The following is a 26,446-nucleotide window of genomic DNA, read 5'->3' on the forward strand; positions in this document are numbered from 1 at the left end:
GATTTGAGGATAGGTTCCCTAAAGCTTTGGAGGGATGGTGGTGGTAGGACCTGGGTGAGGATATATTAAAAGTAATCTTTTTTATGAAACCAGGCTGCTTCTGCATTTTCTCATAAAGCTAAAAAAAAAAATAGATCTTGTGATCAATGTGATTATGTATTACCCCTGATCTCCAGTTGCTTTTCGGGATATTCTGACTAATTCTGATTTAAAGGGGCAACAGATAGAAAGAAATCAACCCACCTCTCAAGCAAAATGAGCAGAAAATACGTCACTTGATGATATAGAAAATGTCTGACACATATCTGAGTATACCATTTATATCCAAAACCATTGTGTTTGAGAGAAAGAAGTGTTATTTTGTTCCTGTCTGCACATCAAAGAAAATTCAACGATTAAAAACAAAAACCTTCAAAAAAGTGTAAACAACTGTCAAGTGATCAATTTACCTGTGTGCAATGTTTTTATTTATATGCATGACATTTGTGATATGGCTTCATGCAACAGTTATCTTAGAGTATCAGTGAAGTTATTTTGATTGCTCTGATGAATGAATTGGAGATGTTAACCCAGGTAACATTTTGTTCAAAAGTAGTAAAATAAAAGTATGCTCACCAATAAGAGCATATGTAATGCCTCTTGGGGTGGTGATTTTAATAGTTCTATTTAGTATAGTATATTTAGGAAACCAAGAAAATCTTCAAATAATAGCAGGGAAGAACTTTTACATATATACTAATTTTAATAATTTTTTAATTCAGCAGGTAATAATTACACCCTTCTGAATGGCACAAAAATCATGCACAGCAGTGAAGAGGCCAACCTTTGGGTGCTCATCGATGGGCTGGTTCCTTTTACCAACTATACTGTACAAGTGAATGTGACAAATGGCCAAGGCAGCTTGATAAGTGATCCTGTAATGATTGAGATGCCTCCAGGAGGTGAGTCTGTGACAAATGTTGGCTATCTAGTTTTATATAAATGCCCTCGGACTAAGTCTCCATTGAACACCTTGTTTATTGTTGGAATTAATGTTTTAGAATTTAGAGGCTTAATTGTATTTCTGGTTCTTTAGGTTGTTGTTTTGTTTTGTTGTGTTGTGACTCTTCTATTGATATTCTTTTATTGTTTTGTTGAGACTGCTTTTATCTTGCACTGTATGTATGTATATGTACTGTACACACACACACACACACACACACACCCCCTCTCTGGATCTCTGCATGTTAAGAAGATTGGGAAATGCCTTTTTTTTTTTTTTTTTGAGACTTCCCTTAGATTCAAACTTTATATTTGCAATTTGAGCTTTCATTTTCTACTACAAATGGTTCTCATTCCTGGAGTTATGAAGAACTAGATTAGATGTATATTTAAACTTTTCCATTTGGCAAAAAGGGCAGGACACAGGTGATAGACTAGGAAAACTCTATCCACATCACTGAAAAAAACACCTTTAAATTCCACGTCCTAATGGTTACAGTTCAGCAGTGCCACTTTCATATATAAAATGGGGTAGAATCCGGATATTTTTATTTTAAATATTTCTATAAAAATTGACCTAAATTTATTCACAATTACCATCACTTGATCTGCAATCAACTCCACCCATGTTTTAACTGCTTGTGGGAACTAACTGCTAAGAAAGAAACTCCCTCTAGGGTCAGTACGTATGGTCTTTGAACAGAAAGCATGCTTCGACATGTTAACAGCCTGATTCTCAACTGAGTGTTCAGGAATGTGTGTTTTCTGAAAATACTGAAGGAGAAGGACCTCAGGACACCCAAAGTCTACCCAGTAGCCCAGCTTCCAGGAGCCCGTGTGTTCTGGACTACGGGAGAAAGAATATCACCATCCTGTTATCAGCAATCTGTAGGGCAAGACACATTCCCCTGTGGTCACAAAGAGTGTAAAAGCAACAAATGCCTCATTAAGGCAGAAAAATAAGCGTCCATCTGCAGTTTGTATAGAACTTTTCCGTCAAGAAAAGATTCATTTCCTGTTGTATCTAAAAACCACTCAGTATTATCTACCGTTTATGACTTTATTAGAATTAATGAATGGATGTTTACTTAAACACTTGAAACTCTAAATGGCAGAAGCTGTGTTGTTTAAGAAAATCATGCTTAAAAGAGACTTTGGGGGGCTGATCAACTCATGTTAGTATCATTGAACTAATAATAGAAAAAGGGAATTGAATGCTTATTTAAAAATTGAGACCAAAACACAAAATAAAAACAAACCTCCCCCAAAAAGAAATCTTAGGTATTCATATCTTCATTTTTTATTCTAACCCACATGCTAGAATGGGAGACAGTTGTGATGACTCTAAACCTTAGAATATAATACCCTTTATTTCCATTTAGAAATGAAAGAGTAATCAGTGGCATAATGGAGATTTTAAGTTACATAGTGATACCTTCTCGACAGGACATATGGAACATTTAATGAGTTATACATCCGTTTTATGGTATTTACACTGATTTAGATAGTTTGTAATTACAGTAATTTACATCATATTCATAAAAGAGAGCTCGTTTACTTTATTTTTCACGTGTTTACGAATGTATGGTCTAATAATTTGTTTTATGTGTATATGTTATGATCCAATTAAAAATAGCAAGCTCCTATTGCTAACTCAAAACACACTGTGTGACTATGTCTGTCAGTAGAAGGGTTAATATTATGCACACTGGAAGAACATAAAATATTTTATAGTGGAGCAGTAGAAGTGAGATAAACTGTTAACTGAGGCTCACCTCCATCTCTGCACTGTGGACGCTTATCTGCGTCGTTATAATGTTGTGCAGACTCACACTCTCTGGGCCCATGTAATCGTTCACTTTATGTGTTCGGAAATCCAGAATTTGGAAGATGGTCCTTCACCAAAGAGGAAGCAAATGTCTTTAAAGACAGACAGTGATTTGCTAAAGTTTATTACAGCCATTAAGACATACTTTCTTTTATCATTAGATTGTTGTTGATTACAATTAGGAAACTTATAGCTTTGAAATTATCTTTTTTATGACCTTGTGGCAGTTTAAAGGTGATACCTCATTGATTAAATAGGTTTTAGTTCATGCTTCCTTTTACTTAATGATCTGAAAACATATTATCCTGATTTACACATAAAAATCATGCTGAAAAGCATGTGGCATTCACTAGAATATGTGTGTTTAAGTAGAATTAAATTAGTACTGAGAGTTATTAAAGAAATCTTCCATGCCTTTATCCACTGAACTGTGTTTCATACTGAAATGAATAATAAATGAACCAATATACAGAAGTGAACTAACTTATGGGCAGAGAAGGTTCTATATGCTATTTACTTTCCATTATATTTTGATTGCTATCATCATTGCCATTTCCTTGATTTCAATATTAGATCTCTTTTATGGTGATGTTGAATTCCTAGTATTTTTCAATGCTGGATTATGCTACATTTGGAATGCTAATACCCTTAGCTATGTTTTCTTCTCAGTGTATTTTAAAAACCTAATAGAAGATTTGGGCCAAATAAAACTACCATTTTTATCTTCATCAAATATTTGCTATCAGATGTGGCCTGGAAAACTCCCTGTACCCCTTTAGTCTGGCCAGATCCTATTCACTTTTTAGATTTCAACTTAGAAATCATTCTATCAGAAAGTCATCTCTCGCCAACAGAGGCTGAGATAGGGCCTTTCGGTATCCTAGAGTACAATCGTATTATTTTGAAATTGCCTGTTTAATCTGACTGTCACAATCGCTGGTTATAAGATCCTATACAGTAGGGACTGTTTCTTATTCACATTTTTTATCATCCGTGCTTAGACCAAACCTGACACATGGTAGGTGCATAATGAATAATTGGTGAGTGAATGAATGAATAAATCATTCAAGATAGCTTAATTACCAGTTTTAAATTGTAAGCTTATCATTGCTCAGGCCTGCCCAAGCCTCGAGTCTACCTGAGCAACCTTGTATTGTAGCCAGCTACAAAAATGCGACTTTCTCCGTAAGCTACTGTCCAACGTAGGAATGTTGCTGCCATGTGGGTGTAGTTGGGAGCCCAGATGGTGAGAAGAGTTAGAGTATTGGAGGTAAGAAATATTCTTAAGTTGCACCAACTCATCACTGTTTGATTCCTCCACTATAATGATTACTTTACTCAGGTGATCGTAGGCTGACCAGTTCTTAGTTTATATATAGGAATTTAGAAAGGAGAGGTAAGGGAACATGGTATGAAAAATTTTGCCATGGCACATCATTTCTTAGTTGACAATTAGGAAACATCTTATTTGCCAGTAGCTAACTCTATTTGTCTGATGAGAAAAAACATGATTAAAAAATATGTAAACCCAAGTTACTTGAAGATGAGAATTAAAGCAAGCAAGATGATGCAACTAATAACCTAGCATGTAAATGTCGGTCAGTGGCAGTTCCCACATAGCACATTTTTTATTTGAAAAATTCATTTTAAATATTATTTGGACAACTAGAAGAGTTTCTCTTTTTTACAAATTATGTAGTAAATCCTCACCTACTTCTGTGCACTCAGGTTTCTTTTTTTGTATTTCTACAATTACTATATTTTTAGGTTGTTTGTAATAACATAATGCTCATATTTAGCACTAAGATACTCTTAGAAATGAAGACTATATTTAATCCGAGCTCTTGAATAGCATTATGGTACAGGTTCAAGAGTTCTAGGAAAAGAATTAAAAAAATAAAAACGGAATCCAAATGTTAATCCATAAATATGAAACTTTCCTATGGCCTTTCCCCCTTCAAGGTCTGGAGTTACTAATGGGGTTAGGATTGCAACGCTTAATGGGGCTCAGGGCATTAGTGTTTTGTATGCATGGAATTCAGCATTCAGTTTAATAAGTGGTTGACATTGGTGATGTCCCTTAATTTGCTTAAATCTAATTGGCTCTCTTATCAGTCAAACCTGTATGGATTGGCAATTGATCAGAAAGGGTCAGCCATGACTCTGCATGTAGTTAAATGATGGAACCACCAGTTAAAGTCACAGTTGCATGATAATAAGCAAAGGAAGAACAAATGAGCTTAGAAGAGGAAGGCAAAGAAGCTTAGAAGTTTTGCAGGATCTTCAAGTTCAGAACAAAGGCATTATAGAGTATATAAATTTTAAATACACTGCATTTTGCCTCCAGACTTAAACCTTTTTTTTCCAGATGAACTGAAATCTTGTCTGAAACTGTCTTTGTTACATCAAAGAACTACTCAGAAAGCTAAAAGAGACAGAAGAAGCATAAAAGGGCATAGTTTAAAATGATTAGTGACAAATTCCATACTGACAAGCGAGAAACAGATTTTTTATGAAAGTTTTATATTTTTCCAAAAGGAATAATTTTCTTCTGTTTATCTTTTTCTGAACTGCTTCATTGCAACAGTAAAAGGAACTCAGAGCCACCTTAGCTTGTGAATTTAATCCAGTTTTCCTCTGATAGTAAATAACTTGTCATGTATACCTTTAAATTGATGTTGATGAGAGTTATTATAATCTACAGACTTTATAAAAATGCTAGGCTTGAGGAACCTGTTTATTTTCAAAAATGTTTTATTAGAAAATTAAAAATTGAGAAAGGTAGAATGGTTGTGAGTGGTTGGTTTTACGGAGTCTTATCAAGTGTTTCTCTTTCCCCCAACCCCGTCCCCACTTAAAATATCAGTGAAAAAAAAAAATGGAGCAAAATCCATTAGGATTTAAAACTTAGGCACATTGCAAAAGTGTAGACTTTGGCATCCTAGAGACATGGATTTAAATCCACCTCTTTCACACAATGTCTGAGTAACTGTGATAAAATCTATAAATCTAGCTGAGCCTCAGTTTGTTCATCCATAAAATAGGCTGGATGGTAATTCCCACCTGATGTAATTGTGTTTAAAAACACAATATATGTAATGTGCTTAGCACAGTGCCTGCCTTGATAAACATTTGGTGCTTGCTACCTGCTTTGTTCTGTTTCCCTACTAACACCTTTTTTGTCCCATCCAGGCTAGAAAATAGACGGAAAGTGAAAAATCGGAGTCTTTCATACAGGCTGCAGAGCCCAGGATAAGTTTATCTTGCTGCATCCCTACCTTCTCCTACTCTTACCCCTCAGAGTATTAACATCGTTATGGCCAGGACAGTAACCCTGCTAGGGAGTGGTTGTGATGTGTATTGGATAATGAAGTAAGCAGGAAGGATGGGAAGTGATTTTCCTTTTGAAATAGCTTTAGCATCCTCTCCCATGACCTCTAGATCATAATTTACAAATGATTTTTACATCAAGCTCTCATTGGTTATCTTGGGATTTCAATGGGCGGAAAAGCAGCACATTTTTTTATTAATAGAACTCTTCTGTGTTCATATCGAGCTATTTATTAAATGCAATTATGATGATTATTTTTTTCTGTTCATTCTGTATATTTTATTCACACATAAATGCTTGTATAACTTTAGTAATGCTGGACGAAAGAGAGGAATTGAAATTATATCCTAAATATTTTCTACCTTTTCCTAATTATCCTCACGTATATATTTTTAAAGAGTTAAATCTTAGAATTCAAACTTTGTTTCATTTTTCACTGTATAGGAAAGCTTCAGACAATATGCTTTTGAATAACTAAATGAAACATTGGTTTTTTAAAATGTTACCATGTTAATTTTTGCCCAATAATAGAGCTAAAAGTATAGTATGTTAACCACTGATTTTTTTTTTTTATAGCTTGAATTACCAAATTCGTTTTTATTTAGATTTTAGGGGACTGGAATGGTCTTTCATGTATTGCTGTGTTACAAACCACCCCACAACTTAGCAACTTAAAACAACCATTCTTTATTATTTCTCACATGATTATATGAGTTGTCCAGGTGGTTCTTCTTGCTTAAGGAGGCTGGACTGGGCTTCTTCAGAGCATGGTTAACTAATGGTTTCAACAGTCAAGCCCCAGTGTGCAAGCCCTTGTCAAACTTCTTGCCTTGAGCTGGCCAAAGTAAAATTCTTGGCCAAATCAAGAAACATGTGTATTAGAAGGTGTGAGTTACTGTGGCCAACTGATAGGTCAGTCTTCTATAAATGCCTAAGTCATTGGTTTTTAATAGAATGTGTGTGTGTATTTATACACATACATGCAGGTATTAGACATATATAATTTTTCTTTTAAATTAGTTCTTTTTTTGAAAGAATGGTGTATTAGCACCAAATAATTAAAAAAAATTGAAGAAAGATTTACTGAATTTTTCCTTAAGGAGGTATAAAAAAATATTTCCTAACATGAAAATGAATTTTAATATTTTATTTCATTGCAAAGATCAAGAAACTTATATCAACAGAATCTTGTTTAAAATATTTATAGCTCAATACCGAAGGAAAAATCCTGAGTTCTTCTTATATGTGGGCAATTTAAAAAAAATTATTTTAGTTATTTCCCAAATCTTAGAGCTTGGATACTCTGAATTTTGCTCGCAACTCAGATCTGTGAGCTCTGAACTGTGTTTGATTTGTATATTTTTTTATAACCCTAGTGTCTAGCACAAAGTATGTGCTGAATAAATGAATTACCAGAACATTTTGTGGTAGTGATAACTTGGAAAATAACCTCTAAATTACCTTTGCTATTACTGTGTCTTTTACTTGGATAAATATTTTCCCTAAATGTTGAATTCATCCTAAAATCAATTTATCTTAGTCCTTGACAAGACGGCCATAGCAGTGCAGAAATAAATAATATAAAACCCTCTTGAGGTATGTTTATGTATGAATGCATGTGTGTGTGTATTTAATTCTCTGTTTTAACTACCATTTTCAATTAACTTACCTATCATGACTGGTGGTTGGAAAGTTAACTGAAAATGAGAGTTAGAACAATTTGAAAAATCCAAAAATATATTAAATACAACTTTAACTTAGAACATAATAATATGTTTACCCACCAATATTGTTATATAGGACCAAGCTGTTTTTTTAGAGTATTGATTTGCTATTTATAAAGCCAGCATCTTTGTTATAAAAACTACACCCATCATACATAGTTTAAGAGTCCCACTTAAAGCTCCTTTAAAAGGGAACAAAAATTTAAAAATAATTAAGGAAGAATCTAATTACAGAATCTTCTGGGTTTTTATAATTTCTGCAGTCTTTGAGTTATTTTTCCCACATTAATTTGACAGCATTGTTTTATTAAGTCATTTTAAGTTTTACAAAGCAGTTAATTTTCAAAGAAACAAGTTTCTATTATTTTACTAGTGTTTATCAGTTTAAGTGATATTTAATTAAACTACATAATTATAATGAGAAGCACATAACTATTTGAAAAATACAACCTTCTCTTGGTAAGTGTATACTTCTACTGGCAGCTGCAGAATTTTGCCCTTGAGCTAAAGAGTAGTCAACTATCCATATCTGTGTGTTACAGAATAAATGGAAATTTTTTATTAATCTGGCAAATCTGTTAAGAATAGGTAGGTAAAAAGAGCATATGCTATTAAGGAAAGAAAAGGTGGCAGAATGATCCACCTACAGCCTACCCCAGTAGGAAGGGCAGGAGAATGTTACCAAATTCTTCTCATGGGTTAAGCACTGTAACAGCTCCACCTTAAAAGAAAAAAGAAATCATTGTTTATATCCCTTCAATTGATTAGGAATTTAGTCTGAGATTTTTGGCGTGACTTGCTTGATGAACTTCTTTTTCTCCTTCAGTTTTTAAAGGAAAGAATTAAATTATCTCTCCTATTTTCGAATTTCAACCAAAATCTCTTCCTAAGACCTAAGAGGAATGGACTGTGAGTATCACAATCCACCAACCATGGGGAGAATGATATCATTTTATTGCAGGATCCCTAAGAAAATTAAGAGCAATTAGAAGCTCAAAAACAGGCGTAGACTAAAAAGCAAAAGAATATATAAACAAGAATTGCAAATGCAAACCCCATTGCATCTCACACTTTCCTCATCCACTGTGGGACTGAGAATTGTAAAATATTGGTGTGCCTTTTAAAATCTACTTAGTGCAATGTCAAGATTCCACCTTTTAAAATCCAATTAATATTGGATGTAAATTTGCTTGCCAGGTGCACATAGAAAGCTGCCCATCAGCATATGTTCTCCATTTTTCGTCTGCTCTGTATCCACTTTGATTTATTTGCAAGATATAAGTAGAAACTTTATCATGCAGGTGGCCATGGGATACCTTAAAAATTAAAAGAGTGCAAAGGAATGGAAATAAAAAAAAATGAGCTGTAGGTTAGCAATTGAAATAAACAATAGGCTAAGATGGTATATTACCTTACTCAGAGAGTAGAAGGAAAGATGAGATTAACTGCTTTTTATAATGTAAAAGCCACAATGAAGATATAGGGTGGTGAGGAATAGCATTCTTTAAAACAACAACATTCTCCCACATAAACAGATGGTTTGTCTTTACCTTCAGTATATTAAAAGCTACACAATTTATATTACATCCAGTTCATATGAATCTTTAAAATAGTTGTGCATAATGTTTTACTTCTGTGTATATCTTCCAAATGTGCTGCTATTTTTCCCCTGGAAAAATCAACCCGTTGAAGGTAATAAAGTAGGAGAATTCAACAAATAAGAAGTATTTAAATTCTTAATAAAATAAATAGCGTGCTTTTGAAAACACACACCAGGCCATTTAGTTCAACCCACACTTTCTCCCAAGCATGTTATGAGAGCAGAACCGAAGGATTTATGATCATCTTCAACGTGCTCTCAGATCCTTTCATGAAAATTCTTTACCTTTTTGGGATTGAGAGTTTACCTTGCTTTGTATGTGTGTATATGTGTGTGTGCACACACATGCATGCTTGTGTTTTTGTAAAATTACATGTCATGAGCCAAGGAGACGAATAAATTTCTGTTTCATAGTTTGTGAAATTTTCTTCACTTTTCATATTCACCATCTTGACAATGAACTTCCTGCTTATAAAAACACTTTAGAAAGGGAATAACTTCTGAGCCAGGGAGAAGAGGGAAGGGAACTTTGAAGTGCACTTTACCATGGACTCAACAAGCCTCTAGCAAAGGGCTGCCAGCTCTCCACATTTGCATACTCTCATGTGGTTTATATAGAAATACACACACAATTAAGTGCTATCTTTAGAACATCCTGGGGCAAGACAGAGAGACCCCCCCCCCAAAAAAAAAAGAAAAAGAGATCACATTTTTTCTACTTTTCCAGGGGAGAGGGGTGTTTTTTTTAAGTTCCATTGATATTTAAAAAATCATATTTTTAAAAAGAATAGGTACAATTCCCTCTCTTTTTTTTTTTTTATCTTGGAAGAAAGGTTTATCTATAACTTTAAGATTTAAAAAAATCATGTCTGTCTGACTGGCTCTGCAGTTTTAAAGCAACTTGGAGTTTTATTTGAATTCTTATAGCGCCCTAAAGAAATTTTTGCTTTATTTATTAAAAATAATGTCTTATTCTTTTATTTTTCCCTTTTCTTCATAGTCAGACTCTATGCCTGCCTTGCATAAAATCTATGGAATTTACCTGGCTGTATACATACTCTTACAAAAGTGAGGTAATTCTTAATGTATCTTAAATATTCAGTGACCATAATTAGCAACATCAAGAAATTCCCTGTTGTCTCTCTCTAAAGAGGTATAGACCACCCTGTGTCTAAAGGGTCTAGAGTCTTGTAAAAACTTAAGGAAGAATAGATTGTGATAACAATGGGCAAATTCACTGTAGCCACTGTGATTTTCACGATTATTAATTAATTGGGACAAATGAAACTAGAAATGTGAGGCTATCTAGTACATACTTTATGAGATTAATCCTTCTCACCCTTCAATGATCATTTTGGAACTTATACTATCTTCCATTTTTATTTAAATGTTTTATATGTATGTATCATGTCTTATCTACTAGAGTATAAATTCATGGTGAAGATAGAATGAGTGGATGAATGCCGGTAGATGGAAGAATTATAGCTGATCTTTCTCTCTTTCCCCTTCTCTCTCTTTCTTTATCCTTCTCACCATTTACCTTGGCTCGTGCATATAGTAGGAAGTTAGTAACGCTTGCTGTCATTTCCCTGTGGAGTGGTAGTAGCTTTCTGTTATTTTTGTACCCGGCGTGCCTTCACCCTTTCTTTGGATTACAGGGCTCCAATTTCCCTCTCGGAACCCTGGGCTCTCTCATGTTCAGAATATGTGTTGTGTGTGCAATTGACTCTGTCACCCGGTCTGACCAGTGACAGCATTGTATTCCCCTGGCCACAGTGATTTTTTTCAGGAATGACAGATGTTCCAATCAGAGCTAATGAAAAGCAGTAAACCAGTAGAGCCAACAGAGGCATGTTTCGTGCCCTGTGTTTGAATCTGGGATTCAACTGACTCTGCCGCCAGCCATCTTGCCCCTCAGACTCTGAGAATGTCATCAACATGGAAGATGGCAGAGTAGATCTGAGAGAAGGACGTAGACTGGATTCTGGTGACATCATTTGGTCCCTTGAATCCAGCCCTGGCAAAAAAAAGCTTTTTCCACTGATTTTTTTTTTTTTATTACAGAAGCCGATTAATCCCTCTCATTAGTTGAGTGTCTACGTGTTTTCAGTCCCTTGAAAGTAAAAGCATTTACCACAAGATGCTTGTGAGAGAGGAAAAAGAGTAGAGACCACTTAGAGAAGCCTCATAACTTCTTGAAGATCATACCAAATTGTGTCAGGTCAACATATGTGTTGGTTTATGTTTTAGCTTTCAAATGAGGAAAGCTCGAGAAGCAAACCCGACATGAAATGAAATAATAACGTCTAAAATTATGAAATTACTGACTCTCCTGAAGGTGCTCCTCAGAACTACTTCATTTGACAGTATTCTGAGGCACTTCCTCTCTATTTCCAGGTCTCTGAGCCCTGAGTTCTAGCAATAACTCTTGTGCTAATTAGCCATTTGGTCTGACCTAAGCAATTCTACTTGGACTTTGATACAGGTTTCTCATCCCTAAGATGGCAGAACTTGAACTAGTAGATCAGTGGTTTCCAGAGTATGATTCAAGACACCAGCATTCCTGCAAACTTGTTCAAAAATGCAGATTCCTGAGCCTTACTCTCAACCCACCGAATCAGAAATTCTGAGGGTGGGACCAAGCACTTTATATTTTAATGAGACCCCACTACCACCTCCCGGGTCTTTGAATGTATGCCCAAGTTTGAAAACCATAGAACTCGACCATCTTTAAAATACCTTTAAAGCAAAAAGTATTGTATGATCTTGTCTATGACTATTTTACACCTATAATTGGGATACAGAATTACTGAGGGAAAAATTGATAGAATAGGCCCCTATGCTCAATTTAGTTTTGAAAATAGAAGCTCCATTCTTAGGGCCAGAGGTCCTTCCAATGTAAGGAATCCCTCAACTGGTCACAGTTTTCCTGGATGGGACAGGAACAGATACCGTGGATAACCAGTTCCAGATGTTGAGTCCTACCTGTGGCACCAGAAGCAACAGGCATGATGTTTTATGCACTGAAGAACACTAATCAGCCCTACTGTGAAGACACTGTCAGCTAAATTTCCTCTGCTCTTCCATTCTTCATAGAACATCTGTTATAAGGAACTCCAGGCAACTAAAACCTGACTCTTCCCCTCTGGGGAATTTTCTTTAATGAGCATCTTGTGGCTTCACCTCTTCTGTAGGGTTTTGAAATATGTTTCCTCAAGTCAGTTACATTTTTATCCTGGATTCCAGGGTTTGCTATCTATTAGACCTCATAGTTAAGATTTTTCCTTCCAGGAGTTGGCAAATACAATGCCAGAGTAGGTGGATATAGTTTCCAGTTGCCTAGAGAACAATTAAGATCATGTAATATTTTATTTGATAAAAAGAGCCTTTTGGTATTGTGATTACTTATACCAAGATAGTATTTACTAGGTACAGGTGCTGTTTTGCATATATTAACTCATTTAATTCTCACAACTTTATTTAAAAAGTGTTATAATAATCCGTATTTACACATGAGGAAGTTGAGGAAAAGAAATTAACTTGCAACTAGTTAAGATCATGCAACTAGTAAGAGGCAGTAACTATATTCAAACCTACAGAATATGAAGAGAGTGACTCCAGAAGCCTAGTTCTGAGCCACTACACTCTATTGTTTATTTGAGATGCCTTCCACTGGTGACCCATATCCTCTCTTGGCAAAAGTGACACAGAGTTTGAGGCCCCACTAATCAATCGGTGTCTAAAGGGATAGCTTGACTCTACAGATATGTGTGAAATGTAACTTTAAGGGTATTGTTTGGTTGAGCTATAGGATGTTCAAAACCTGTTGCAAATGGACTAGAGAACTATCCTCAATTAGCTACATGATCCATGCTCTTAAATTTACAATCTAATGAGAGAAAAAAAAATTAGTTAAAACATATTTTTATAACCTTACAAAAAAGCATTAAGCATACTACATGCACACTCTGTTTGTAGAAGGCAAAAAACGTAACCAGTTGAACAAATCCTTTCCCAGTGTGGTTATAAGTACTCACTTGCCCACCAAGTATTTTCACCAACTTCTTTCATAGTCGCCCATGAACTTCTATGATAAACTCTAATTAAAAGAATACAATGAAAAAGTAGCCCTCATATTTACCTATTTAGGGGGAAAGATTCACAAATTTGTAAAAAATACTTTTTCTATAACTTTAGCTCTTGAGTGAGTGGTGAGTTATAATGTACATTTCTTTGGCTTGTGATAGAAAATCTTGACTTTTTGATTTGATTTGATGTTGTAGAAGCTTTTTATGTAGGTGTGAGACAGAAAATTTCATTAGAACTTGTTCAAATACATTTACCCAAAATATTAATGTATAATAGTGGTGTCCTTATTGCTACTAAGTTGTCCTCTCTTTGGGCCCATATTAAGTTGAATTCTTTTTGTTAATGCACTCTATATCTCAAGGGAAAGGATGGGATGTCATCTTCTGATTGTATGTAATTTTCACTCTTACAAGGAGAGATTTATCTAATAGTATTAATTTTTTTTTTTTTTTTTGAGACAGAGTCTTACTCTGTTGCCCAGGCTAGAGTGAGTGCCGTGGCATCAGCCTAGCTCACAGCAACCTCAAACTCCTGGGCTCAAGCAATCCTCCTGCCTCAGCCTCCCAAGAAGCTGGGTCTACAGGCATGCACCACTATGCCCGGCTAATTTTTTCTATATATATTTTTTAGCTGTCCATATAATTTCTTTCTATTTTTAGTAGAGATGGGGTCTCGCTCTTGCTCAGGCTGGTCTCGAACTCCTGAGCTCAAACGATCCGCCCACCTCGGCCTCCCAGAGTGCTAGGATTACAGGCGTGAGCCACCGCGCCCGGCCTAATAGTATTAATTTTGAAAAATTAAAAAAACCTCAAAAGAAAGAGTGCAAGAAAATCTATATTTGTAAAAACTAATAAATGAATGAATAAATCGAAACAATTTTCCATGAACAAATTAAAAAACACTCCAGTCAGGGGAGGATGCTCATTCACAAGTGGAATATTCTGGAACTCAGCAATGTGAACACTTCGTATGAGGAAGCTGTTCACTGGAATGGTCACAGGAATGATCATGTGTGTCCTCTGGACCATCAGAAAGGAGGAATGTTTTCCTCATCAGAATCTGAAGTTGAAGGCATGACCACACAAAAAGACTTGGATGTTATTCACGTGGTTGGCTCTGTACATCAAGTAAGCATGTCTCTTAAATTGTGCATTTGTAAAACACAGCGTCTATCAAACTATCAGAATTCAACTTATCCACCACAGCTAGCGTTTCCATTTACTGACTGTGTGACCTTGGGAAAGTTATCTCTTCTCTAAGCCTTGATTTGTTCATCTAGAAAGAGGTTTCATAATTACAGAACCTTCCTCCGTGGGTTTAGGCAAGGAATAAGAATGTGTGTGCACCAAGAAGATCAGCTGGCACACAAGTAAGTTCAGTTATTTGTTGAAAGACTATAAAGCATGATATATAATAAGTACAAAATACACATCAGCTACCACTATGAGGTTGAAAATTAAACAAAACTATAAACATCTAAATTATTATTTTACATGGTAATCCCGACAACTGCCTCTTAAAACTAAATGTAAGGAAACAGCAGACTGGTTGTGGTATATTAAATTATAAGTGAGGACTAATTTGAGGATCAAAGATGCTCTTTGGGAGATATCACTAGACTGGTAGAAAAAGCATTAGCTGTCTCCCTCTGTCTTCTGCATTTGTTCTCTCTGTCTTGGAAATATCCTTCTTCACAGTTTCTGAATCTTGATGTTTAGTTTAGCACAAAGGTCTTTGAGAAGCACAACAGGGGGTTGTTCTTGGTAGTACTGGCATTGAGGAAATTGAAATGTACATGTTTTTTCTCATTTATCAAAGAAGGGCAAGAATCTAAACTGACATTTTATATCAAATGAATTATGAACTGTGTACTTTGTACCTAAGGGAACAACAACTAAATTAGGGTTTTAGATAAAAGAGAGCGAGAGAGACAAAAATAGGTTTTTAATAAAACATACAGTAATTTCCGTTACCGTGTCTGACAGTGACATGGCCAGATACGGTCCTGTTGTAGAACTAGTGAGCAGATGCGGGCACCGCTGAGATCTGCAGGCCTTAAATATATTTGAGAAATCGTCACAGAAAGGATTAAAACTAAATTTCTTATGTCACTAGGCTTTATGGCCAGTGAAACATTCCTGATAATCTAAAGTTACCTTTTAGCTTTTTGGAAATGCTTCCTTTCTTAGGAAAAAAAAAATTACATTTGCAAATTTTTACTTCCTGAAAAAATATGAGATTAGAGGTTGCCTTGAGAGGGAAAATAGTACACAGAGTAAAAATGATGTATGTGAAAGTGCTAAGTTCTGTTTATCTGTGACACCCACATACATACATACACCACACGAGTAAGTTTTCTGCTAATTAAGAGCATGGATTCTAAAATCAGATTTGATTCAAATCTTAATTTCTCCTCCTACGAGCTATATGACCTTGAGCAAGTTACACAATCATACTCTGCCTTGTTTTTTCATCTGTGAAATGGGAGAAATAATAGGAACTACCTCACAGGGTCGACGCTGAGAAAATTAAGCACAATAATGCTTGCAACGCATACAACGTGACACAGAACACATTGCACAGTTTTATCCTCCCCCATGGTTGAGGAGAGGGGACGGCTGCTAATTAGTGCCCCACTTTTTAATGGCAGCTGACTCCTGAAGTATAGGAAACATTAGAATAAAAATTTTAGGGATGATGAAGACCCCATTGTGTCTATTCAATATATCCCATAAGCATTTTTGAAATAACCAATGGAAAATTCTTGGGAATTAGTGGTGACCCATGCTTTCTTCTTCTGGGCAAAGCTATGTGTTAATCATCATGCTATTCTTCAAAAATAGGTATTTCAATTTGTGCTATATACAAATTAAAGAAGGTTATTAATATGAATACATTTGTTTTAGACTTCTAAATTCCCTTAGGTTCATAAACCTAGAAGTGACAAAATTCCTTGGCATAAATCCCATATGCTTTCTGATACCAATGCCATACTGAACAACAATTGTGTGTCTAAATTACTAGAAACAAATAACTACCACCAATATCTTGATTGCAAATTTTCTTCACATAAACCTAATTATATAATTATTAATTATTGTTGCAGTCAAATGACCATCATTTTTTTATTCTCAAATTTTGATTCTATGTCTACTACTTTTGAGCTGAAATTTCATAGCACTTTTAGCATTTTAAATTCTGCTGATGACTATTGTTTTATTCTCCCTAATAGAGAATGTGAAATTAATGGGCTATTGAGGTAAGGGATGCTGTCTTAGTTCATTCAGGCCACTGTAACAAAATACTATAAACTAGGTGGCTGATAAACCACAGAAATTTATTCATATTTCTCACATTTCTGGGAAGTCTAAGATCAAGGCCCCAGCAGATTTGGTGTCTGCTGAGGGCTTTTCCTCATGAACAATCATCTTCTTACTCTGACTTCACATGGAAGAAGGGGAAAAGGGTTAATCTTGGACCTTTTTTATAATGACTCTAATCCCATTCATGAGGGCTCTGACTCCTGATATAATCACCTCCCAAAGGCCCCACCTCCTGATATCATCATGTTGGGAAACGAGGATTTCAACATATGAATTTTAGGGAGACACAGACTCAGACCATAGCAGATGTCCTATATGTAATCTGAATTAATTAATTAATCAATCAATCAAGTTGAATATTACTGTTAGATCCAATCCCATTGTTAGAGTGACTTTTATAATTAATCCCTTCTGATTCTTCAATCATTAAAGCAGCAGTCCCCAACCCTTTTGGCACCAGGGAATGGTTTCATGGAAGACAATTTTTCCACGAACTGGGGGCAGGGAGAGAAAGGGGGATGGTTTCAGGATGATTCAAGGGTATTACATTTATTGTGCTGTCAAACCTCTCCGCTAATGATAATCTGTATTTGCAGCCACTCCCCAGAGCTAGCATCACCACCTCAGCCCCACCTCAGATCATCAGGCATTAGATTCTCATAAGGAGCACAACCTAGATCCCTCGCATGCGCAGTTTACGATAGGGTTGGTGTTCCTATGAGAATCTAATGCCACAGCTGATCTGACAGGAGGCGGAGCTTATGTGGTGATTTGAGCTACGGGGGGCAACTGTAAATATGGATGAAGCTTTGCTTGCTTACCCACTCCTCACCTTCTGCTGTGTGGCCTAGTTCCTAACAGTCCATGGACCAGTACCAGTCTGTGGCCCAGAGGTTGTATGCTGCAGCATTAAGGACTAAAATGTTGTCAGCTATTCAAAGATCACTTAATTTCTTGGTACTTGATTCTGTCCTAGAATAGTGATAGTAGATTCAGTGGCATCATAGAGAAAGAGTCCAACTCTAGGAAATAATAGTTTATTTTCTTCACCATCTAAGTTATTTTTTCCCATTATTCTTGTTAAACATTCAACAAGGGATAACTTAATGCACTCTTATTAAAGAGTGTGACTTTGACCCTAGCTGGAATTTACGCATTGTTAAAATTGTTTATTAACCTAGCTAAGCATATCTATTAATATTTTTAATTTCACAAAGGCTAAATCCTTCAGAGAATTATTTTAAATGAAGTCAATGAGCAATATTTGAACTAAAAATAGGATAGAATTAATCAACTAATCTTGTTGTGTGTATTTTAAATTATTTTTCCAGTTGAAGGTATACTCTAAATAAAGAGCTCAAGTAATCGGATACTCAAGGCAAAAGAATTTAATCTATGCTGCCTGGAAAACTAATCAGATGAATATGATGGTATTCAAAATAATAGGAATACTAGGAAATACTCTTAGGAATACTAAAAGGAATTGAAATGTCAAAAGCAAAGGCATAAATAGAGTGTCTAAACTTAGGAAATCTCTGTAAGGAAAAAGAACAAAATTTGGTGGTAGTTTGAAATGTAGCAAAAAAAAAAAAAAATTCTTCTGGGCATTATGACCACCAACTTCAGGGCCTCTAATTAGTCTGACAAAGTGACAGTTCCACATTCTAGTTGAACAAATAATGTATCTAATGAAATTCAAAATCCCTGTTTTTCTCTGAGCACAATGAGCTACATCATTCACAGCTTTGGGGTATTTCAAAATTAACAGAGGATGACTTCAGTCTGTCTGATGTTTCCTGGTTAACAAATTCACTGAAATTGTCTCGCGGAATAATTTTAAGCAACTCTTTAATCTTAAACTACAAAGAGAGGTGGAGGTGGAGGTGTGTTACCTTGGTCCTATGGATGCTAATAGGAAGTAGAATCTTTTATTTCTCAAAATGGTCAATAGCAATTAGTATTCAGTGGTATCTTTTTATTCCAGTGCCCTTGACCCACCTCTGCCCCCCCTTTCTATATGACTCCTATTATATACTGTAACGGGGATATCCTTGCTTCTTTTTCATTCTAATTAAGGCATTCTCAGTGAACACGGGGACCATTTTTCATATCATGAAGAATAATTACTGGAGCTAGGTGAGATCTGCCCATTGGGTTTCATATAATTTTTGACAAATATTTGCACCAATTTTGATTGATGCATTCTTATCATTTCTCAGTGAAATGCTGGTGGTTTGGGGTTTCCCTTCAGAAATGTGGACCCAAATAAGTTAGTGAAAGACCAAACACAAATGTACTATAATCGCTTCAGGTTTCATTTGGTATCATATTCTAAAACATATATTTTTGCCACTAAGATAAGAGGTTAATGGTTTTTTTTTTTTAACAAAATTTTTATTTTCTGCACATATTTTTTTCCTAGACAGAGGGTTTGTCCTAAATACTTTTCTACTACACTGGTCACAACCTTGAGAAAATACCATTTCTTTAGCTTGGGTCCATAAAACCAATAGCCCTTGTTATACATCTTGTTTCTCTGTTTTTCTCTGGAGTCCTTTCTAGGAGCTCTCAGAGCCAAGGGAGCCTTGACAAGTTAAGAAAGAGAAAAACCACTAACCAGTCAGAGAGACAGCGAAACAGATGCAGGCTAAGAAAAAAACAGAACATTTTTTCAAACCTCTACTCCTAAAAAACAACCTCAAGACAATTGATGGACCTACGCTGACCCATGATTTTCACCCAAAGTTCATGGTATACACTAAGATTCACTCTTGCTGTTATACAGTCTGTAGCTTTAGGCTAGTTTTTAATAGCATGTGTCCACCCTTGTAATATCATGCAAAATAATTGCACTGCCCTGAAAAGCCTGTGTACTCCACCTATTCCCCCCTCCTTCCCCCAGCCCCTGGCAACCACTGATCTTTTTACTGTATCTATAGTTTTGCCTTTATCTTTTTTTTTGTCTATTATGTCACTGTCCTTGATAAAACTGTTTTAATTCATTTATTACTATATTCCCAGATCATAGAGTACTGCTAGGTATATATATATAGATGTCTTTTATTAATAAATATTTGATTACTTAATAAATTATGTTTTTATATATGTACACACACTTTATATCTATTATATGTAATTATACATATTATATAACATGCATCTCTATAATATATCTAATGATATAGTTACATTATATATTATATGTATGTATATAAGCATACATACATACATATGTATATAAAATACTCATTTTGATAAGAATACTGGGAAATAGACTACTCATACCTCAGTGATAGAAGTATAAATAAATTCAACTTTCTGGGAAACAATTTGTCAGCTAATATCTGAAATGGTAACATCATTTATCCATATTCACCCAACAATTCTAAAAAGCATATTTAAAGGTACATTTACTAGGATATTCAGGATATTATTTATAATAGTGAGAACACTATATGTATATCAATATCAGCTTTTGTTGAGTGAATAGTCTATATCTATAAAATATTACCTGCAATTCTGTAAAGTCATTTTACTGAAAAATATATAATGGCATAGGGAGTTATTATATATTACAAAGCAAACAAAGTTTGCTAAATAAAATATGTGTTCATCTTAATGTTTCTCTTAATCATGTGTACATATATTTGTATAAAAAAGACAGGAGAGATTGTCTATAATAGTTTAACAATGGCTATCTCTAGGTAGTATAATTATGGAAAATTGTTGTCTTCATTTGTTTGGTAATTTTCAAATTTTCCATCATAAACACATATTTTTAATTGGGAAAATACACATAGGACTTTTAAAAAGGGGTTCTGTTTAGTTCTGTAAGAACTAAATTTAACATTTGTTTAATATGTATGTAATGAGCAACACTAAACTCTCAAGGTTTTTTGAGTGCTCTAAAGTTTACAAAAAGAAAAAAGAGCATCTCTCTGCTCTGTAGTGGTTTATATTAATATTATCATTACTTTGGTGTGTTATGGGAAAAAGCAATAGATAGACTTAAATTTAAGATTCAACTTGGTGATGAGAGATGAACTATGGTTTTTGTTTTGTTTTGAGACAGAGTCTCACTCTGTCACCTGGGCTAGAGTGTGGCGGCGTCATCATAGCTGAATGCAACTTCACGTGATTCTTCTGCCTGTCAGCCTGCTGAGTAGATGGGGCTGCAGGCACGCACTACCACACCTGGCTAATTTTTTAACTTTGTTGTAGAGATGGGGTCTTACTATGTTGCCCAGGCTGGTCCCAAACACCTGGCCTCAAGCAATCCTCCCGCCTAGGCCTCCCAAGGTGCTAGGATTGTAGGCGTGAGCCACCGTGCCCAGCCTGAACTATGATTTTGAAAACAAAAGGGACATGTATGAAACTATAGGTTGCTATTTACTAATAATTGACTGTAGACATGTTGCTTAGCCTTTTCTAACCTCAGTTTTCACATCTATGAAATGGGGACATCGAAAGAAATGAATGATAAAATAAAGCAGTATTTCAGATTTAATTTAATATTGCCTCCAAGCAATTAATCTCATTTATCTTGAACAAAGTTATTCATTTTCCTCATAATTTATTTGTAAATAGAGAATATGACCTGAATCCTAACAATTGTTGGGGTCATGCCAAAATATTTCTTTCTGAAGATCTTTCCTCCTGCCATCTCATCTATCAATCTATTTTTTCCTTCCTCCATCCATCCATTGTTTATAGGACATCTCCTGTATACAAAGCACTGTGCTGGACACTATGATATCTCTTTAATTACCTTGTTCCTTGAATATTCCTTTAAGACTCTTTGTATGTTGCAAGATAATTGATCTGGTATTTTTAGCTACCCAAATGACAATTTTGAATCAGCTACATAACCAATCTAAATGAACTTGATGAACTCCAACATTAAGCAGGCCCAAATTAAGATCCCCAGTAAGATTTCAGCGGCAAAGGGAAGTCAGTGTCTCCGTGTCATGCTCTGGTCAAAATGCACAAGCAGTGATTAGTTTAAGTATAAAGAAAGGACATATTTTTAAAAGGACATTACCAAACTGGAACACATCCGAATCAGTTAGCAAGGCCAGGTAACAGTTGAGAAATCATTTACGTAAATATTAGTTGGAGGGAGCAGAAATGTTTAACCTGAAATGAAGAAATTTAGTGGAGAGGAGGATGAATGTTTAAAAATACCCGAAGTTCTATCCCATGATTGGTCGCAGAGGCTTGTTTGCAGAGATTAGTGGAAAGGTCCTAAAGAATACAGAGCTGTTAGCATGACCAACTCATATACTCGTTGCCCAAGATAGTCCCAGTTTATGCCTGTTGTAGTGCAGGTAATTCCTGTTAATTATTCAGAGTATTCCATTTCACTCTCACAAGGTCTCAGCATGGACAAAAAATTAAATTTACCCTAAATTTTGTAGAAGTGATACAATTTTTACTTTGAGATCAGAAAGCGCTTTCCAATAACAAGAACTATCCAATAATGTGATGGAGCAACTTGCGAAGCAGGTATTTTCCTATCGCTGGTAATGAACAAGCAGAGGTCTAAGGGTCACCTGTCTGGAATGTTTTAGGCAAGCATCCCTTATTTGGTGGAAGTATGAAGTTAGTGACTTTTAAGCTATCTGTCTTCTGATTTTAAGACACTGTTGTTTTATTTTCAAATATTCTACAGTCAAAGATCAAACCCATGACATACCTATGGATAACATAATTTTTTTTATTATTTCAGTATATTGTGGGGGTACAAAAGTTTAGGTTGCGTATATTGCCCTTGCCCCCCACCCTCCCCAAGTCAGAGCTTCAAACGTGTCCATCCGCTAGACAGTGTTCATCGCACTCATTATGTGTATATACACTATTTCTCAATGTGTTATACATACACAATGGAATATTATTCAGTCATAAAAAGAATAAAATTCTATCATTTGTAGCAAGATGGATGGAACTAGAGGACATTATGTTAAGTAAAATAAGCCAGGCACAGAGACATGTATGGGAGCGAGAAAAGTAGATCTCATGAAGGCAGAGAGCAGAGCAAGAGTTAGCAGAGGCTACGAAGTGGATGGGGAATGAAGAGAGGTTGGTTACTGGATACAACATCCAGTTGGATAGAAGAAATACGTTCTAGTGTTTGACAGCACAGTAGGGTGACTGTAGTTAATAACAATTTATTGCACATTTCAAAATAGCTATAAAAGAAGATTCAAAATGTTCCCAACACCAAGAAATGGTAAATGTTTGAATAATGGATATCCTAATTATCCTGATTTGATCATTATACATTGTACTTATGTGTCAAAATCCCACATATAACCCACAATATGTACAATTATTATGTATCGATAAAAAAAGAAATAGCAGATGTCCTTATTATGTAGATCTATAGATAAATAAATACATACATAAAATATATTTCTCTTACTAACCTGAAGACTTCTCCATTTTGCATTTCATTGCATTTCTGTGGGTGTTCACTAACTCCTGAGAATTGGCAAACTCACACCAGTAGTTCTATGTGCGGTTCCTTGTGGAATGATAAAAAGACATGGTCCCCACCGTGATAAAGAAATAAGAACAGGGAAGTACTGTTTAAGAAGACGACTTGGACAGAAAATAAATCCAACGTTTATTGAAACCTATCTATTTAATGTTGTAAGTGGGTTGCCTTTATACTTATTTAATATATTTTAATATTTATTCTATATTATAAATCACTTCCTATAGCAGGCTGTTCCGTGATGTAGAATTAAGAGCACCCTGTCTTTGAACTTAAACAGTCCTCATTTGAATCCTCATTCTGCCAGTAACCAGTTTTGTGATTTGAGATAAAATATTTAACTTCTCTGGGCTTCAGCCTCTTTATCTGTGCTACAAAGAGATAACACCACAATTTTGGAATGTAATTCTGAGGATTAGGCATAATTATGTTAAAGAACATGACACATAGTATGCTTTCAAAAAGTTAGCTCTCATGAGAGACTGTTTTGTGAGCACTAAATCTGTTTGAACCTGCTTGGTCCTATTTATTGCTGCTCTGTTTGTGTATCCTTGTGCTCAAGGTTGACTGTCCATTTGTTAGCACATCTGCATATTCCTCATAATTAATATCTTTTTAAATGACATATGGTTTAGTGACTGGAAATCGAGTCTTGCCTTCTGTTTTCAATTTGTTCATGACTCAATGACTCAGTATATGTGTCTGAACTTTAATTTTCTGTTCTGCAAACTAGAGTTTAAAATCCTTGCTGATGTGTAGCTATTTCAGAAAATGATGGAAAAAATGTGAAATCCAAGGATTTTGAATACATGCCAAGCTATTCAGTGATACAGGAAGGATGCATATAGATAAAAGGTCATGGTTTCTCCTATGTTAACAGAGAAACCTAAATGAAGATGACAAAATGTAAACTCTGAAGTGAGGGGTAGTTTGGGGTGGGCTGAAGTCAGATTCCAGGTGAACCCAGTAAGATGCATCACGTCTGAATGGAATAAGCACAAGAGAGTTGGTGGGAGCCCTGGGCACTGGCATGAGGCTGAGAGCATGATTAACCGGGATGCACAATCTGATAGTGCCCCCAAGGCAGTGCCTCTGCAAACCAGGGTCCTCTGAAAGGCAAGGCCCAGGGCACCCCACAAATGCGTTTCTAACTTCTGACTCCCCCATACCCCTTATGCCTCAAGCATGCTGTGTACACTTTCTTGTGCTATAGTTGTTTGAGTTAGGTCTTATCTGTCTATTAAAGCAGATGATCTTATAACCCTTTTATTCCACCATTTTGAAATGCACACACATACAGGCAAAAACCACACCATAATAGTAACATACTGGTGGCATGTCCTGAGAAACAAATTGGTACATATGGGAAGCACAATGAATGCATTTTCTCCCCTAAAAGTTTCTTCTTCTTGTCCCCGTGGCCTTGGAGTCACCAGCTTCAGAGGGGAAAAGCCTCTGTTTTTACGTTTTAAAGCTTACCCTCAGCGTTTTATTAATCTGTAGGGAGCAAAGTTTTAGAGTATGTGTAAATTTTTTTGTTTTGTTTTTGTTTATTTGTTTTTTGAGATAGAGAACAGTCCACAGTGTACATCATTTAAAAGTTTGATAAAACCTTATATTCAAAAGATTATACCATCTAGAGTAGTCCGATCTGTGATTTAATTTATTACACAATGTTTTGTATTAATTTTGCCTTCAAAAGCAGGTTAAATTTGAAATTTTATTTTGAAAAAATCCTCTCTCCCTTTGAATTTATAGATTGAAGTCGCTGTTTTATCCAGTTGCCGTGTAGAATTAGTATTTACTGGACAAGATGTGTTGATTCAGGAGGTTGTCTGTGGAGTGTTTGCCCCGGGAGGGTCATATTAAACTTGAGAGAAGCTTTTTTGAGCAACATAGCATCTTGGAGACAATATATCAAGCTGATAGATACAGGGCTCTTCTGTTAAGAAGCCAGAGGTGGAATTATGGCTGGCTCCCAGTTATTGCTTTGGTGCTAAGGAGCCTCTAAGGAGTAGATCTAGGATAAAAGGGGTTAAACAGAGGGGAAAGGAAGGTTTCCAGAACTCAGTGTTACTGAAAGCATACAGAGTGCTTATATATAAATAATTTAAGATGATCACTCTTTTTGGAAATATTTTGCAATTTTATATAATCGAAGTGTCACCAATTTAACGGAGCGTATTGTTGTGGTATCACTCAGAAGAGAATCTATGCTACTTTATTATTATTATGAAGCCTACTTTCGGGTATCCCTCTGTTCTTTCTTAATAGTACGGTAGTATAGTTTTTAACACATGGAAGGATTTCTGTGTGTATATTAAAAACTGATTTTTTCACGTTCACTTAAAACTGGTTTTCATTGAGAATTTGGATTGTCAATGACATTATACTGCTTGATGTAGAAAAATTAGACAAAAAATAATCAAATGAGGGACACAGTTTTATATATTATACCTTATATGCAATTTGCAGTGTACTTCTTACCCACGTTTTTGCAGTTTTCTTTTTGTATATGCATTTATTATAAATTAATTAAAGAGTATATATCAAATAAGGAATCATCATTGTCAAACCTATTTGTATTTCCAGAAAAAGTATCAATTAAAAAGTCTTGAGCAATGAAGGTCCTTCAAACCAAAGATTTGGAGTTACGTTATTGGGTAGTTGGCCAGGGATAGCGATCTTATTTCATTTCCTAGTCACGACACACTTCGACTAATTGAGAGAATGATTTCATACCATTTCCTCTCTCTTCAAGCATTCGGTTCACTCTCATGCTGTTGCACTGAGCTGATGCCTTTGCTTTCATTTTGCTCATTGAGAAACTGGGCATGATCAAAAGAGATCTTTTCTGTTTTCCTGTCGCCCATTCTACTCACTGCCCTGCATCTGCATCTCGGCATTCACTTCTGCACAATGGGAGGACTCTCCCAGCTTTGCAACAGCCAGCGTTCCGGCTCTCAATTAATTCACGTGTGCACGGGCTTTCCTCTCTCTCCCCACATAAGCCTTTCGCTCTGGCAATTATTATTTTTTCTGCATTATCATTTTCCCTAATTTCTACTGGATCC

General features: G+C 35.5%; 1 protein-coding gene across 1 annotated transcript in view; it reads left to right on the forward strand.

Annotated features, from left to right (window-relative positions):
• The window catches only part of USH2A (usherin), a 611,994-nt gene that overhangs the window by 352,406 nt on the left and 233,142 nt on the right, over positions 1-26,446 (forward strand). The window contains exon 37 of the mRNA XM_069459264.1: positions 762-941. Within this exon, the coding sequence (XP_069315365.1) occupies positions 762-941 (180 nt within the window). The remainder of the gene's footprint in view (positions 1-761; positions 942-26,446) is intronic.

The sequence above is a fragment of the Eulemur rufifrons genome, chromosome 27 (genome assembly GCF_041146395.1).
Source record: "Eulemur rufifrons isolate Redbay chromosome 27, OSU_ERuf_1, whole genome shotgun sequence".
NCBI classification, from domain to species: domain Eukaryota; kingdom Metazoa; phylum Chordata; class Mammalia; order Primates; family Lemuridae; genus Eulemur; species Eulemur rufifrons.